The sequence below is a fragment of the Scardinius erythrophthalmus genome, assembly GCF_964197995.2.
Source record: "Scardinius erythrophthalmus genome assembly, chromosome: 6".
In the NCBI taxonomy this organism is placed as follows: domain Eukaryota; kingdom Metazoa; phylum Chordata; class Actinopteri; order Cypriniformes; family Leuciscidae; genus Scardinius; species Scardinius erythrophthalmus.
The window spans coordinates 5,960,229-5,979,297 of record NC_138226.1 but is presented as its reverse complement, the minus strand read 5'-3'; the positions used below and the strand labels follow the sequence as shown (position 1 = coordinate 5,979,297).

General features: G+C 37.4%; 1 protein-coding gene across 7 annotated transcripts in view; it reads right to left on the bottom strand.

The window, feature by feature from the left end:
- The window catches only part of tns1b (tensin 1b), a 231,354-nt gene that overhangs the window by 183,155 nt on the left and 29,130 nt on the right, over window positions 1–19,069 (bottom strand). Inside the window, exon 1 of one of the 7 annotated variants that reach the window (XM_081369334.1) lies at window positions 5,640–5,846. The exons of the other annotated variants lie outside the window; for them this stretch is intronic. Within the exon in view, the coding sequence (XP_081225460.1) occupies window positions 5,640–5,720 (81 nt within the window). The 5' untranslated portion in view covers window positions 5,721–5,846. Of the gene's footprint in view, window positions 1–5,639; window positions 5,847–19,069 lie in introns of those variants that run through there. 7 annotated transcript variants of the gene reach the window in all.

Below are 19,069 nucleotides of genomic sequence, written 5' to 3'. Positions count from 1 at the left end.
TGTAATCCAATTGTAAGGAGACCTCCAAAACAAAATTAGCAAAATAGGGGCACTTTGATTCAAAATCAGGCCACGGACTTCACCAGTCAGAACTAAAGAAAAGAGCAAAACATGATCGGTTATCTGTAAGACCCCTAACAGGTCCATGTAGGAGGTCCAGTCAGGTGGTCTGGGTACCCTATCACTGTTTACATGATTGCAAACAGGTTTAATAATCTCAAAGTACAGGTATCATTCTCTCTCTCGTCTCTGTGAGCAGCTCACGCTAAATACCTCATCATCTGCTCAACCACCTCTTCCATCTCGAGGCCTCTGGTGTGATGCTGATGTGTGACTAACCACAGCACTTAGTCCTGTATATCATTCAATGGCAAGAAAAAACACCACACTGCTTCAGTCATGTATAGTGGTGAAGGACAGATTGAGAACTAGGGTGTGCATTTTCACATTGCATTTTGAACATGAAAACCATTGGCCCTACTCACTCCAAAAGACAGAGAACTCTCAAGGGAGCATTTGATACATCCTATTTGAAGCCATCCATACTGCCACTTTATTTTGAATCGGAATGTGACCCACTGCCTGACTGAAATAAATGTTGCGATGTTATGTCCATCAAGAGGTGCATACATTTTAAGTCAAGATCTTGTATTGACAATGCAAGAGTCCAGCTCTCTGTAAAGTCTCCTCCAGCACATCCCAAAGACTTTCAAAGAATTTAGGGACTGGACTCAGAGGTGCCGATTCATGTGTGAAAATGATTCTTCATGCTCCTCACAACCATTCTTTCACAATTTGAGCCTGATGAATCTTGACAGTGTAATCCTGGAATATGGCCATGATGAATCTTCCTACATGACTGTTTAAGAAATGAAAAGCTACACACTCCATCAAGAAGAACTGTTGCCAAACATATAACATGATAGAAACATCATAATCAATGTAATAATGATCCAATCCATAAACGCATTTGCCTATTTAAATCCAAACAGCAACTTTTTTTTGAGTGATATTTCTGCTTTTTAAAAAAATTCCTGCTAAGATCTTAAATAAATTTCAGAACAAATTGCCAAAACTTGCTACCCAAACATCAAAATTACTTCGTGATCATTGATTGAAGGGAATCCCTCTCATATTTGTAAGCATACAGCGTATCTTCCTTATGATAGTCTGAGTGGGTGAAGTGAAAAATGAGATAAAATTTTGATGGGTGGTTTCCATCAAAACCACCAAACATTTGGTTCCACTCACAAAGACTAAGAAACAGCCCTGTTTATTTGAGATGCTGGTTGCGCATTGCTTATGAACTGCAAAGTGAACTCACATCAAATAATGCCCCCTACTGCGACAAAACAAGAACGCCAATGAAGAATAATCAAGTAAAGTTTGACATGATGAAAACCACATGACTCCCCAGATAGGCCTCCCTCTAGAAATGACGCCAAGACATTAATGAGTTTCTGATGAATTACAAAAACTGCCTAAGAGGCATTAGATGCATTCGGTGACTTACTACAGCTCCTTAGCTAGCAAATATTTACCTCTCAGATGACAAACCTACGGTCCACTCCATAGGTGGATTTACCGATCAAGCTTTGAACCAGGAGGGAGCAGGCCGTCAAGCCATCAAATCCGTAAGACTTTAGAACATGCAGTAAGACTTTCATCTCTGACAGATGCTGAAAGACGGAGAAGAATCAAAACTGGCAACTCAGCAAGACTGAGGATTAAGGGAAAGGGAGAAAGAGAGACATGGGAAAAATCAGAGAGGATGACAGAATAATGAGGCACAGTGAGATATTAATAAGAAAACTAGGGGAGGTGATCAGGAGACATTCCAGAATCCAGCTCTATTGACAGCAGTGGATTAGTGAGCAGCTCTGCCCGGTGAAGTGAACACGGGTCGGACTTGCATCATAAATCATCAGAGAAGGTTAAACGGCTTTTAACGTACTCAGAGGAAAGGGGGACAACTCCCTCCGGACTGTCACTTACAGTTTCAGTTTCCACACGGTGCTCCGGTGCAATGACACACAAGGACTGCACAATGTAGCTACAAAGATATAGTGGCATTTTTCAGCCCTTATAAGGACATTTTATATGCCTCTCAATGTGTTTGTGAAACAATTTAAATAAACAACATTTTAATATATAAGAATTTGCTCTGAAATGTCTTAATATGGTGATTTAGGAAGAACCACTCATTCCTAAGCGAATTCATAATGTTTAGAGCTAAAACAACAAAAATCAAGTTAAAAAAAAAAACATGCTTTTCATATAGCTTGTCACTTAATAAACACAAGAGTGATAAATAAATAAATTATATGCACCAATAAAAACATACATAGAAATTAACATCAATATCATCTAAATATATTTTTACTAAAACATTTAAATATATGAAAAATTAAACAGAGAGACTTGCATTTTAGTGTGATAAATGAAACAAATTGTTGAATTAGAGTTTTGAATTGATTCTCTGAACTGATTCAATTGATTCAACTGAACCAATCCTACCAACAGCAGTTTTTAATACTGAAGTTTATGCTGCATTGAGATCTCATCAAAATTATCATAATTATGAGATGTAAACTCTAGTATCCATCATCTTCGGACTTATGTCAAGAAATATCCATGTGCCAACTTTTTTCTGCAAACTGAGGAAACGCATAAAACAAGGAATGATCAGGAATATTGTCTAATGACAGTCAGTGTTGCATAATTATTATTTACCTGCAAAATCATCACTAATACACACACAGTATGCACTCTATTGCTCAATTTTAATGCACACAAAAACCCAGAAAACATGTACAAGACACGTGCCTAGAAGTACATGAAGAGCTGTGGCTGATCCATTATGAAGGCAAACCAGATGTTCTAATTTTGAATTTGCCAAAATTATAGGGGCCCCTCACAGGCAGCTTTGATAGAAGGATGAAGAGCTTGTAGAGCATGAGGTCATTAAAGTGGAATTCAAAAGCCAACAATGATGAGAGGTGCAAGAGTAAATCATACGCCGAGTGACTTCAAAGACCACATACTCATTAGTCAGAGAAAATCAAAGGTGACCTACTAGACACGAGCGTAATGCACAGGGAGGAATGAATATTTACCTGAACCTTTATTTTATAGATCAGAATTTACATTTGAATATTTATATTGAAGGATCTGCAAACCAGTAGATATATATATATATATATACAAAATTTGATAAAAAAAATAATAAAATAAAATAAAATAAAAGTGCAGAATTGTTCCAGATTGGGCACCGCACCACAGCCACTTCCACACTGTACAGGGCAACTTGTTTGCTGTCGATTGATCTAGAGTGTTAATGGACATTGATCACTGCGCTAAGCTCTTTGACCTCTCAGACAGCTCAAGATGCGTCAATATTTGCATTGGCTGAGTGGCAGAGATTGTGTGTAAGCAACACCTCGTCTCAATGGTCTTTATGCATATTTCCTGAGTGCAAAACATTAAAGGTTTAATAGCCCATGTTCATCCAACCTTAGTCTTTCACTAACAGTCTTTTCAGCCTTCCATCTGACAACGTGATACCATACTGGCAACGGCCACTTTTCACTATCCAATCAATTACCAATGGATAAAAGTCACGCCCTACATCTTTTTCTAACTTAATATCCAGTTTCAGTTGGAAATGCATTATATTACGGAAGTAAAATGGGCTGTGACGTGTGAATGGCTCTTAGCATTGACTGTAATATCTTGGTAACACTTTACAGTAAGATTCAATTTGTTTCATTAGTTATTGCATGATAAATTTTACATACAATTTATATAAAATAATATTAACGTATTATGAACAAAAGTATGTTTTCAAATTAAATAAACTTTAAGTAAAACGTTGTGTATTCATTTATTTAGGTTAATAGAATAAGTCAATTAATTAATTAACTTTAAATTAACTTTATTAAATGCTTTAAAAAATGTTTATTGTTAGGTCATGATACCTAATGCATTAACTAATGTTAACATATTTAATCTTATTGTAGTAAAGTGTTACCAATATTTTTTTTTTCTTGCGATCAAACCTTCAATGCCTTTTTTCAACTACTTTCAGAGAAATTTACGAACAACAGACTGTCCAGCCCGGCTGGTCCTAAAAGTCTCAGACAGGTCATTTATAATTCAGAGTTTGGAGGAAGTGCATTCTGAGCTTTTAGGTATTGGATGTTGCCCGCTCTTTTACTGCTTCTTTTTTCTCTCTCTCTCTCTGCTGACGTCAGGACAGGTTTCTTTTCAGAGAAGTACATGTCTCTTTCCATTCACAATGTCATCTGTCCACAGCAGGTAATCAAACCATGCCAAGTATAGAGTTTGGGCCCAGGGATTTCGTTTTGGACGCTGCTATCAAATAAATCACATCTGCTTCATTCCGAACGCCTGTTTCCCGCATCTTCTCGCCATGTATGATGACATCTACAGCTGTAGACAGAGTCCTCGTCCCTGTAAAGCCCATTCCACCAGAGCCAGTGCAGCAGGACTGCACAACCACAGTCTGAAAGGAAGACTGAAAAGCTCCCACTATATTCAAAAAGTGCCTGAGCTTTCACGAGGATTTGGGATCCTTTTCCACTCCATTCACTAAAGTGGAATGCTAATTAAGAGACCAGAGAGGTCAGAATGTGTGAATGTCCAAAGAGAAAAAGGAGGGGACACAACCATCGCAAAAGTGACAGTTAAAGGAATAGTTCACCAAAAAAAGACCCAAAAAAAGTTGACATCTTTTACTCACCCATTGGAAAGTCCGAGCTGTTCTTTTCCATTCAACGAAAGTGGATGGTAATTTATCAAGCTCCAAAAAGGACAAAAAATCATGAAAGTTTTAGGAGACATAAGACAATTGTTGAAATATATTGAAGTACAAAGAAATAAAATGAATATGAAATATTTGAGTTTAAAAAAATATGGACTTGAACTTTTGTTTCTCAACCTATGCTCTGGTTTGCCTTGAGATTTGAATATGAACTTTTTCTCAACAAACTTTTCCAAAGCCAAATTACCTGATAAACAATCTCTAATCTCTGAAATGTTCCTCTAAGAAAGAAACGTCACAAGTGAAATCTCCTTAATTTCTCCAATACAACTTGGTTAAATGAAGAAGAGCAAATACAGAGTTTTGATGAAATCACCTGCTTCTCACATTTAAATTAATTATAGATCAATACAATCAATATGAGAATTGGATGAGAAATATATAGGTTCATATTAAAATTTACGGAGATAACAGAGATAATCACTGATCATCTTTAAAATAATGACATGTACGGTCACTTTTGGAGCTGAGAGGTGTGAATCCACTGACATGGCATTGAAAAGAGCAGCTTGGACATTCTTCCACAACCATTCTGGCATGTTTTTTCTTTTGGAGTTTCAAGGAGGTGAACAAATGATGACAAAATGTTCACTCCGACTACCTTAAAAACACAACCTAGAGCAACAGGCTATAGTGAACGTAAAATACATCCAAAACACTTAAAATGTGACATACAAAATGAAACAAGCAGCCCCTTATCCCAGCGAAGATCTAATTCATCGAATTATTCAGGAAAATCCTCTCTCCCCCAATCCCACCTGCCCCATGCAGTGAAGTGGACTGACCCACGGCTCACCCAGAACATGCAGGACAGGCAGACCCAGGTGCGTGCGCGGCCGGCCAGAGCGGCTGGCAAGCTGAGAGACACGGAGGGCATCACGAAATCAGGCTGAAGGCTTCCTCTCCTCTGGATCTCGCACAGGACACATAACTATTCCACACGCTGGTCCCACAACACTCCACAGATCCATGACACGCTGAGGAGAGCTGCATCAACTGAGCTGCTGTCCTCCTCGCCACTCTCTTATTCCAGGAGCCCTCCCTCCGTCTCTCTCTCTCTCTCTCTCTTTTTGGGGTCATGTATAGCTCGGCTCCACAGGAGAGAGGGGGAGGTGACTGAGAGCCTCTTTATTTCTCCCCACTGCTCTCCTTGTCGGCTTTAGCCCCTCCTCTCTCCGTGTCTCACTCTTCAGTCTTACTTTCATTCATATCTTCCACCCCCTGCTTTCCTCTCTAACCTCCCCCATGAGCAGATTTTCTCAAAGCGTGCTCGCTCGTTCTCATCTCATCCTGAAGGCAAATATACCCACAGGAAAGAAGGGTCTCTGAAAGTCTCATTTGTTTCTCCTGGATTGTGTCACCTGTCTCTCAAGATATGACTCCTGAGAAACAGACTCTGTAATATGACGTTTCCAGAGTTTCAGATAAGAGAAGAGATCTCAACAACATTGCCAAGAGTCAAAAGACTAAGATTTGAATGTGAACTCTTTATTTCTCCTATAAAGGGAGATGAAAGGTAGGCTAAGTAAATGGACTGATTTTCTCTTTGCAAAGTCTCTCAACAAACTCTTCCAAAGCCAAATTGTCTGAGCTATGAAAGAGAAATTTCTGAGCATTAAAATGGATCTATGGGCAACTACGAATGAAACATCACAAATGAAAACTTTTTAAATATCTCAATTGTTTCTCCTAAATGGATATTAAAAAGGAAAGTAAATGGTCTTAAACGCTTTTCTTGAAGATTTGCAGCAATTTCACTGTGCAATGCGTCTCCTTAAGAGCTTCAGAAGAAAACTCGACATCTCAAACTTTTCTCAGAATTGAGAAGAAACAGTCTGCAATCAAAAGTTGCAGATCTCAATATGAACTCAAACATTTCTCATCTGATTCTTCCAAGACTACCCATATTAATATTATAGCACAAAACTCTTAATGCATACCAGCAATTGTCTCGTTTGTGTTCGGAACATCTGAGAAGTCACAAATGAAATAATATCTCAATTGTTTTTCCTAGAAAATAATACAATTAAATGGAGAGCAAATTGAGACTTAATCTTCTCAGATTTGCAGTAATTTCACATGCATCTCCACTATTGTTTGAACAACAATGTCTCAAACTGTGCTCAGAATAGACAAGATAGGCATTAGACAGTCTACAATCAAAACTCAATTACTTCTAAACAAATTCTTCAAGCTATGATCTGAGCTATACTATACCTTATGTTTAAAGCTCTGCACTCATACTACACATCGACTATAGCCTCATATGTGTCCTTTTATATGTCTCCTAAGGAATTTTAAGAGAATGACACAAGATTGAGAACTCCACAAGCCTGAAAAGAGCAACCTCTGAGCAATGATTTTTTTCCTCTGGGTCTGTAAATCTCCTTTAATGTCACGGCTACATGTCTCTGCCCCAGATAGCAGTGAGCGTGTTGCTTTTCTGGGCCATCAAACACACAGCAACCCAAACAGCAAACAGAGCAGAGCAGAGCTCAGAGCTTCATTACTGTCCCATCAAACCTTCAGTGGGCCGCTGGAGGGGAAGGAGGTCTCACTGCGGGTGTCTCTGTGTCTCTGGATGATGTCTGTAATCCCTTGGCATTTCCTCCATCACACTGATGAGATGAAACCTCTCCTGGGGTCAGTCTTGTTTGCTTTCACGGACATTCACCCTGTCCATCATGGCACACGGTGGACACATTTGTAATTAGGGGTTGCATTAGCCACAGACAAGCTAATTCAGGCAGTCAGGGTGCACAAATATGCCTGTAAACATGGTAGATTTATAGCCTGGTTAATCTTTGAGCTTCAGAAACTCTCATGAGAAAGTTTTTCTTGCTAACAAAGGTAAAGGTGAATCACAGCATGAGGGTTATTATCTACACAAAACCTGAAAACAATGTTTTTAAAGTGAAAATGGATTTTGAGAAAGATCAGAAATCACTGGATTTGCCTAAATGAACCAGGTTAGTGGTATATTTGAAAGATAATCAGATAATTGTTTTGGCACTCAGTGGCAAGCAGACTAGATATCCACAAGCAGAACTATATATATATTCTAGGTCTAAAAACATATAGATAAACAAAACAAACAACATTTTCGAAATCAGATGGTTGGTTGGAGTGACTGGTTGATTAATCAATATTAAGGGATTAAGTATTTAGATACATTCTTGAATTCAAAAACAGCTAGATGGAGTAAAAAAAAAAAAAGGCAGGGATTTAAAGGTGCATTTTAAAAAGTTGTAAAATAAATTACAGATTAAGGTTAAAAATATATATATATATTATTTAAAATAGTGCAAGATACGACATAATGGACAAAATAAAATAAAATAAAATTACATAATTAAATATAATTAATAATAATAATAATAATAACAACAACATTATTATTATTTGTATTATTATTATTACAAAATCTAGAATAACAGACATAACAAGTAGACTTGGGAGTTTGTTGTATGATTGATCAGTTAGTTACAATGGTCGACTAATTGTTGTCAAACAACTCATTACAGTGGTTCTGTCAGGACCACTATCGTCAAATATGATTGACAATTAGCATACAGTTTAGATTGGCGGTATGGTTCTGTTTTGGGCAAGAACTCCCTGCGCATCCATGCAGCCTAGCATGGATAAGAGCAGGGAGAGCAGCAATAATGCCAAAATCCCATGCCAGAATGCCAAATTCTGACTGAGGAGAGGAGGAGCTGGGGAGGGAGGAGGGTAATTCGCTCCTGAGAAACGCGAAGTCTGCTGATAATACTAAAGGAGCTTATACATGTATACAGTGATAGGCGTCGTATTCCTATAGGTAGACGTGGATCAGCTGATGCGAGCTTGACTAACGTGACCTGCCAGAACTGACACTACGCTTAATTATTATATATCTACACAAGCAATAAATCAAAGAATCTCCCCAGTCTTACATGGCGCATCAAACAAAACGAGCCATGGTTCGCTGCTTTACGTTTTTCTTTTCTTGTCTAAGTGTGCTCTTTAAACAGAATAAACTGTGAAATGGACCAGTGTTTTTGCTGATAGTCAAAAACTTAGCTATATGAGAAAGGTTTGCAAAGGCTGATGAGACAAATGTCCACTTTTATGGACCGTAGAAGAATCATGCACAGCCAGCAGCGAGATGTGATTAATTAATTGCCTTTAACGTTGAGGTCTCATTCTTACAGTTCACTGCGTCTGACAGAAGTCTCTACACCAGCAAATGTTTCTGAGATTTACTCAGGCTAGAGAAAAGATAAGACAGAAATAAGTGCAGGATTAGTCCCATGCCGTATGATTAACTTTGTCACAAGACAACATCAGTTCCCCACAGCACCTCAAAGCATGAGGCTGTGAAAGCATCCATTTTTATTCTTCAAGCAGATCAATCCCTTTATGAGTTCCGCTCTGGTCAATAGACCGGCTAAATATACACACACAGAACGGTCGTGATGCGCTTTCACTCTGCTCTATTTCGAGAACATGAATCAGATGAGAAGCAATACAATATAGGAAATAATATCCGGCCTCAGATGCAGCGCATTAAAGGAGATTGGGGTCAAAACGGGGAGAAAAGGGATGATTTGAAGAGCTGAGCCTTTCTTTACAGAGGCAAGGAACTTGAAGAACGCAGATGAGGCTAATGAAACTTACTGCTGGATGGTATTAAATTCACAATGCATTTCAAATGATCTGCTAATGATATAAATTCAGCAATATTGTAAATATAATTATGATTTTAATTGACTTTTTATTTAGCCATTACATTTTTATAAAGACTTTTCAGTTTCGGATATTACACCTTAAATATTGTTTCCGTCTCAAACAAACTTAAGTAGTGAAAATTTCTAAATTATAATTGGTAAGTTCAATTAATGTGCATGAATCAGTATGAATCAATTAAAAACTTCTGATTCAACAAATCACATGAAAAGTGGTTTAAAACATGTCTTGAATTAAGTATATTTTTACTTTTTGTTTTTACTTAATCCATTACATATTTGGGGATTCCTCTGAAAAAAGGGCCCTTTTACAGTGTCACCCTGTTAAAACAGTTGTTGTTGTTGGTTTTTTTTGTTGTTTTTTGTGCAAAATGAAACTAACATCGTTTTTATTACAATTACAAGCTATGACACTGAAAGCCAAAGTGACACATTTCAGCGGAAAGGAAAAAACAAAATAACTTAACTAATAATAAACTAACTGCATGCAACAACACTGTTTTCAACATTTATAAATGTTTCTTGAGCAGCAAATAAGCATATTAGAATGATTTCTGATCTTTGCCATCACAGAAAGAAATTACATTTTAAAATATATTTAATATGAAAACTTGTTACAACGTTATTTTAAATTGTGTATATATATATACACATGCATACCGTATATTTATATGGCTGCATATGGGATGTCAAGGCCTTCTTAGTGCCTGGGTAAAATGATCTTGTTTATTTTCAAGCCAAGTCATAGCATGCAGTCTAATACCTGAACACAGTCATAGTGTACAGAATGAAAGCACAGCCCCTCCAAGACCCCAAAACCATCACTAGTGCTCTTACAAGCAAACATCTCTATCTGAGGCCAAAACAATGAAAATAGCAGCCTTTACTGTAATGGCAAACGTAATGGAAACATGAGAACATGACTGAGTAACTCAAGCTCCCACAACAGTCCACAGGTGCCAGCACAAATATATTTAGGGTGTATGATCAGGAGCAATATAGTTTACATGGCATTTGTGCAGTTTCACAAAGTAAAACGTGCAAATTTGTCCTCACTGACCAAAAATAAACTACCTTCAAAGTCTCTTAGGTGCAGACATGGTGAACCAAAAATGCTTTTTCAACAACGTGCTGCAAGAAGACAAAGCATTTCTTCACACAACACATGAAAATGCCAGTGAGGTGTTCTGCCGTCACTGTAAATGTTCATTTTTGCTCACATTTGGACAACTAACACACACACAGCAAATGTAAACGGCAAAATCAACAAAAATTACACAATTGTTGTTGTCTATTTTATGTGACTTGCATTTGATCCTTTTCTAAATCTGTGTAAACTGAATACAATGCACAGAAAGAAGGTCCAAATACACTATAGACTTAAAGTAATATGCTAATATGATAATAATAAGCACCAACTAAATTTTTTTTTTCAAATAAATCTTTTTACTACTGTTATTGCAATCATTATTTCCGACAAATAAAATTCCGTCACACTAAATCTTCAGGTTGTGTGTTTGCATGCGATGGATTGTAAGTCACTGAGGGGAAGAGGAGGTCACCACAAAGACACAGATTAGCACAGTCAACATGCCACTTTACAGCTTTACACAGTCAGATAAGAGAGGTGGGAGGAAACGCTCCGTCACAGTATATGAGTCTGGAGAAGTGATTATAGGAACCTATGTATCGAGTGCGAAAGAAGGCCTCCTGTACATTTCTGCGTCATAGACCAATGAGCTGAGAGGACGAGAGCTGCCAGAGTGACCCCTAGTGTCCATGGTGAGAACTGAGAAACAACAAGCTCAGATGACGATTCTCTAAACCTCAAACACATTACTGACATCACATCTACCTTAGCAACTGTTTACTGTCAGTCGTACTATCAAACAAGCTTTTGCTCTTTTCAGTCAATGGAAGTTTTTAGTTTTAAACAGAATTTAAAAAGGGTTAAAAATGAGGCACTTTTAATAGTTAATATGTATAGCATCATTACAGACATTTTCTCCATTGTAAATTAGTATAAATTAATTAATTTGTATTTTTATTAACACTTTAAATGCTTTTATTCAGTATGAGAATGCATTAAACTCATCAAAAGTGATTAATTAATGCTGTTCTTCTGAACTTTCTATTCATCAAAGAATCAAGAAAAAAAATACCATGGTTTTGACACAAATATTAACTGTTTTAAACAATGATAATAATGTTTCTTGAGCAGCAAATCATCACATTAGAATGATTTCTGATCATGTGACACTGAAGACTGGAGTAATGATGCTGAAAATTCAGCTTTGCATCACAGGAATAAACTACATTTTAAAATATATTCAAACAGAAAACATATATTTTAAACTGTAATAATATTTCACAATATTACTGTTTTTACTGTATTTTAATCAAATAAATGCAGCCGTGGTGAGCAGAGAAGACTTCTTTCACAAACATCAAAAACCATACACACCCCAAACTTATGAACGGTAGAGTATGTATTGATTCAAGTCATTGTTTTTCTCTTTGCAGTGAATGTAAGAAGCATTTGATTCAAATCTGATTCAAAGTTTCTGCAATTTTAAATTGCATTACTGCAAATTTTACACTTTATTTTAAGGTGTCTTTGTAACTTTAAGTACTAAGTTAGATTAAGCAACTACATGTACTATAGGGTTAGGATTAGGCTTTGGTTTGGGGTTAGTTGCATGTAATTGTGAATAATTTATAGTTATTACTATAGTTGCTGCATATGTAACAGTGACACTGCAAAATAAAGTGTTACCGATAAAACTTCTCAGCATTGTCACACTTACTTTCAGCCCACATAAGAATAATATCCAAAACATTTTTTTACCACTTTATGAGTGCAAAACCAGTTTAACTCAAAGCAAACAGCCTGAACTCCGACGTCCAAAGGACCAAAAGCTCTAGTGTGAAAATGCCCTTAAACTAAGATAAAAGTGTCAAATGTCACACCAAAAGACAAACTGAATCATGTCTGAGAGACACAGCATCAGAGCTGAAGACGAACCGAGTGACAGACGCTGGAGGAGGAGCCTGAAGAACACACAGCATCAACATGGCTTCGACCTTCAGCAAAGTCTTTCCTTGCAGATAAAACACAAGCATTATTCGTATTGCCTCCATTATGGAAATAAAGCTTTCTCTTTCTTTCACTCTCTCCGACCGGATAGTCTGTGTCAAACGGGGTCGAGTACAGACTGGGGACAGTACTGACTGAGATGGAGCGATTGCTTTTTAGCTAGAGGACAGGGATGAGGATTAAAGGAGCAGAGGAAGGAAGGAAGGAAGGAAGGAAGGAAGGAAGGAAGGAAGGAAGGAAGTATGGGAGGACAGGAAAGGAGGAGAGCAGGGCTGGTAGTAGAAATGCCACATCCAGTAGATTTCAATCCCGCGTGTAACACAGCTCACATCACCGAACGTGTCATTGATTGATGATGTAAAACTCCGGACAAGTTTTCTTGCGTGCGTCCGTTTTTAACGCGTCTCGACTGCCGTACAGTCTGACATTTAAGACAACTGACATCTTACAGTGTGACATGGCTTACAGCGAGGATCATGTTCATACAGTCTGACAAGCAACAACTGTAAAGGATATAATATAAAACTATAATAAATCACACACTGTGCATCCGGCTTAAGAAAGATATGATCATCGAGAGCTAAATGAAAACATTACTTGTTTTCAATTACTGTGTTTTGCAATGAAGTGACATCAATTGTTGAATATTCTCTTATGGACACTGGCCCCCCGAACACACACACACACACACACACACACACACACACACACACACACACACACACACACACACACACACACACACACACATACACACAGCATCTGCTCCTCTCTTCCATTCGTGGAAAACAATGAAGATACACCCACTCTGACTTCACGTGTAACAGCACGTTTTCCTGAGTGGTCTTTCTGAAAGGACTAGCACATACACACACAGACACACACACACACACACACACACACACACACACACCCTCCCAGCAGAATACAAAAAGCGTAAACATCTCTCCTCTCACAATGATTATCAGCAAAAACACGAGGGTCTGAATCCTCCAGTGGTTTGATGTCATTCTAACCTATTACATACCACCGCTGTGAGAGCCAAAGCAAACGAACAAACCCTAGGCTTATCAAACTTATCTTGCTTGAAAACTCAGGAAATCCAGGCATTTAATCTGTATTTTTTTCCCCACATCATTGTGGTTCTCTGCTTGTCAAACTTTTAATGTAACATGTATGTTTGCACAGTTTGAAAGGAACCAGTGCCGGGTCAGATCCTCATCAGAAGCTCACGGGTGTGTTATCTCATCCTCAGTAACTGTGAGAACTCCATGCTCACATAATTACCTGATATCTAATACACTGCTATTACTAATGAAAAGTGTCGCTTGACTTAATAACATTACTCATACCACAGTGACGATCTCCTTTCTTTGACATTGTAAGTAAATGTTTAACTTAATACACTCTGAACAATGATTTAAAGAATGAGAAAACAAGACCATACATGTTCATATTAAGCTGTAACATGTGCACTATTCAAAAAAACTTGTGAGATCTCTACGCACTTATAATAGTGTGTGTGTAGGATTGGCTATACTTGTGAGCGCCAAATGTCCTCTCTTAAATAGTGAGATATGACAACCGACTATTGAGGACATTTTGTTGACATTTGCATTTGTCTTATAAATGGGTTTTAAAAGTTTTCATGTAAATCTAGTGTTTTGCACATGTTTCTGTTATGGTAGGTTTAGGTGATTGATATATATATATATATATATATATATATATATATATATATATATATATATATGATTATGTCATATGTGTGATATGTGGTCAGTGTGCATTTAGCATAAAGGTTGCTATCAGAGATGGTGTTAAGGACGTTACGTCCATCTCAGATGACCTACTCGTCTCCCTCTGCCAAGTGTGTGAGTGCCGTTTAATTTACGAGCAGAAAGGACATTAGGCAAATGAGAGGAAAAGTGCTTCATCTTGCCCAATGATAAAGGCCAGATGAAAACAGCAACGACTGCAATCAAAATGTCAATATCCTGAAATTGATTTTAGGGTGAAAGAGAAATGCTTGCTATAGATGACATTATGTCCCCCAAACCTCTCCATGTACCAATGGCTGGGCAGGACATACTGACTTTGTTTCTTAATTGACACATGGCAGTGTGTGTGTGTGTGTATAGAGACAGCACAATACTACAAGCTATCTATGCACAATTAAAACAGAAATCTGAAATTATGTTTCTGCCACTACTGGCACCACAGAGAAGTGCAAAAAAACTGTCAATAAAGTCCTAACAGAGCGATTTCTGGCTAGAATATGCTGCAAACTAGACCAGATTTTATGTAAAAAGTCTAATAACAGTGTTCACCACGTCCTCAGAGCCCCTCATTGTCACAATGGCTGGTAATATCCGCTGCTGTTATATGAACAATCGTAAATACATCTGACCCTTTTGTCCGTGTCTCTTTTGCCTCCCTCATTCTCTACACATGTCGGGTGTCTCTGTGGATGCTTGATTTGTGGCCAGACCAGCAGATATAAGCACAAAGACGTTTCTGGCCTTTCTCCAAGCAGCCTGGTCTCATATTCAGAGTGCAGAGCAGACCATATCACCAAAATTCACCACTGTCCCAAAATCCTTCATTGTGAAGCATTCTGCAGTGAGCCATGATAAGCATGTGGTTGTATGGAGGCCTTGAGCCAATGTGGAATTGGTACAATGGTCTGTACACCGCAGATATCGAGTGCTCTTTATCCATGCTAAATGCTCATTTGACATGCATGGATTATCATCCAGAAAACCTCATTTTTGACAGAGTCCGAACGTGCCAACACGGATGGGGAAGATGAAGGCACATAGTGCAACGATAAGATTGTAGAGGAAGAGGAAGATTAATAATGCCTAAAAAATACACTTCTAGATCTGAATGTCTCATATCACATTCATAACGCAATGCAAATGTCATTGCATTTATGCATTCGGTACACTCATTTCTTCAAAGCGACTTAAAAAATGCAGGAAAATCGAACTGCATGCACTGCCATTCAAAAGTCTCTTATGCTCACCAAGGCTGTGTTTGTTTGATTAAAAGTAAAAAAAATAAAATTATTAATAATAGTAACATTGTGAAATATTATTACAGTTTAAAATAGCCGTTTTCTATCTGAATAAATTTAAATTGTAATTTATTCCTGTGATGCAAAGCTGAATTAGCATCATTACTCCAGTCTTCAGTGTCACATGATCCTTCAGAAATCATTCTAATATGCGGATTTGCTGCTTAAGAAATATTTCTTATTATCGTCAATGTTGAAAACAGTTGTGCTGCTTCATATTTTATTGGAAATTTCAGAGTCTTTCATGAACTGAAGGTTCAAAAGAACAGCATTTATTTGAAGAAATCTTTTGTAATATTACAAATGTATGTTCTGTCATATTTGATCAATTTAATGTGTCCTTTCTAAATAAAAGTATTCATTTCTTTAAAACGGATCTATCTTTGGACACTTTGTTGGTTTTATACCATTAACAGGAGCAAAGCGGCATGCAAATCTGAGACAATCGAGTGCGAACAATCAAAGACATTCTGAGGTTATTCTGAGACAATCGAAGTAGTGAATCGAAGAGTCCCGATAGAGTTTGCATTTTATGATGACCCAGACAGAAATGAAGCGATTGCCCAATCACAAGTTGCAGCACCTCTCACAGTTCATTAGAGGACACATATACAGGAGCATGGGGCAAAACAGTTCCTCAAAACAAAAAGTAGTTCTTTAATTCCTAAAACCATTGATATTGAGGCAATAAGTATAAATACTATTCTATGTATTTATTTCTAGGAAATATTAAGCCATTATTAACCAAATATTAACCATTATAAACCAAATAGTCACCCAAACTGTTTTGAGATGTGAGAAGCCAAATGCTCCAAAAGAGAGATGAAACTACACTGTAAAAAAGATTTTAAAAATAAAACAATTATTATTGGAGTGTTTTAAAACTGTCTTTCTTTTGTATTTCTACTTCAAAATTTAATTTAATTCAATGTTACTTGCCATTTCTTTGTAATTGTCTGTGAAATATTTCAGTGTACCAAATTGAACCGCACACCAATTTCTACCTGAATCCACCAGACAGCGCAGCGTGAACCCATTTACTTCAGCAGTCAACTTATAGTACAACACAAATCAATTTAGTAAGAGCATGTGGGACAATTATATATAAAAAAAAACATTTAATATATACCTAAAGTGAATGTAAACAGATGTAAAATTGGATCAGTGCATTAGGCCTTTGTGGTATAGGATTTACTTTTATGGAGCTCTACAAGCTAACTGTCGAAATAGGAACAATTTAGTCATGCACACGAGCAGTGCATTGTTATGATAATCAATTGAGTGGCCGTAAAAGCACAGGGTGAGCTCGAGATGGCATTTTACAACCTGCAATATTTCAAACGTACCACAACCTCCAGATATTAAAGGACATTCACTTAAGTAGAGTGTTGTGGCTGTAAAAACCTACGCATCCTCTTAGTGATTGACACTGTGGATTGCACCATGTCATCAACAAACTGGTAAATGCACCAACTAGTCTAAAACAGTAAACATGAAAAGCAATGGTTCAAAAAAAGGGTCATGCAACTGTACTTAAGGAGAAGGGTTTACCTTCCCCGTCCTGGACAGTTTAAGCGGAAAGAGGCAAAAGAAGAGGAACTTCCCCCAGTTGAGAAGAGCCGCGAAGCACCAGTTCAGACGGGCCATCCTGGTTCGTACCTCGTACCCTGAACGTCCTTCTACAATATCCCAGCACACTCGATTCAATTATGTTCCTGTCGCGAGGATAAAAGGAAGCCAGCCTACGAATCCAAAGTGAAACTACCAGTACCTCTTCATTCACTCGTTCAGTTCTCTCGGAGACTCAGATTCGGTGTACCCCTGATGGAGCGCGAGCTGCCTCTCACTCTCTGGATGCTGCAGTGCACATCCAGCCATGAGAAGCAGCGGAGAGGAGGGGGAATGGAGCCGGGGGGGGAAGGGGTTCACAGCGTTCATCACCGACAGAGAAACACCCAGACCAAAATTACCACAACACTAGTCTTGAATACAAATAAAAACTGACTGGTAACTTTCAGGTAATCTCAAATGACAAACTGACCCTTTCTGATGTAAGTGATGTACATAATTCAAATCAAACACTAACACTGCCTAATAAAGCATACTGTATGCATCTTTTAACAATCATTCCATTGAATAAACTAAAGAACACAGTAAATCCAATGGACGAATAGAATAGAATAGAATAGAATAGAATAGAATAGAATAGAATAGAATAGAATAGAATAGAATAGAATAGGCCTTGCTGTAGTTTGCAAATTTGTTGTGCATAAGAAACGTTGAATTATTCAATGAAGATTCATAATCAATATGACAGTGTGATGTTTTGTTTTGTTTTTTCCCAAATCAAACTCTAAAATTGTCTAATAAAACCAATGGAGGAATAGAATAGAATAGAATAGAATAGAATAGAATAGAATAGAATAGAATAGAATAGAATAGAATAGAATAGAATAGAATAGAATAATGAATTCAAACGAATTTCGAATCAATTCATTGGAATAGAGAGTTTGAACTGATTCATGAGAATGAATTGAACTTACAAACTTTTGTTTTTGCTACTGAAGTTTACATCAGAGACACTATTAAAACATTTGTCAATATTTGTAAAAATGTAAATATACTGTGTATGTATATTAAACACATAGTGTACTGTACATATATTATACATGTATTGCAGTACAGCAATGAAAGATGAGATTTTGCATTACCGTAATGAAAATTGCAGGAGAAAATGTGCAAAAATGCAAAATGTTTGAAAGGTTTGAAAAATGGTTTGAAAAATGGGCTTAATTTTCTTTAAGCAAAACTGAAATGTATTGTGAATTCATATATCACCCAGCCCTATAGCAGACACATCATTTTGATTCAAGATGCCATAACATCACATCCACGGGTACAATGGAAAATGGCATGTAGAAATGAGCAGATGAAATGGAGTACAGCACCCCAGGGAGATCCTGTTAGGACAGGAAGGAGAAGCATAATTAAGATTGACTAGCTCTAACAAATTGCAAAATGGGCTTGCTCTTGACCCTGTGGGACGTTTCTGCCTGTCTGAGTAAACGCTCTCATTAGGAATATTAAGAATAACAGATTTCACAATCACAACAGACCCGCAGTCACATCTGACGGGTACATTATGCTCATGGAGAGAGCGATATGAACTAAAAGAGCAGTAGATGAAATATTAGCCATGAATGAATGCAGAATGTATATATAGAATCTTAAATCTAAATGTCAAAACAAGCACAGGGTTTTTATAGCAGATGAAGAATTGAGGAGAAACAGCTGATGCCTCAGTTTTACAACATGACAAATAT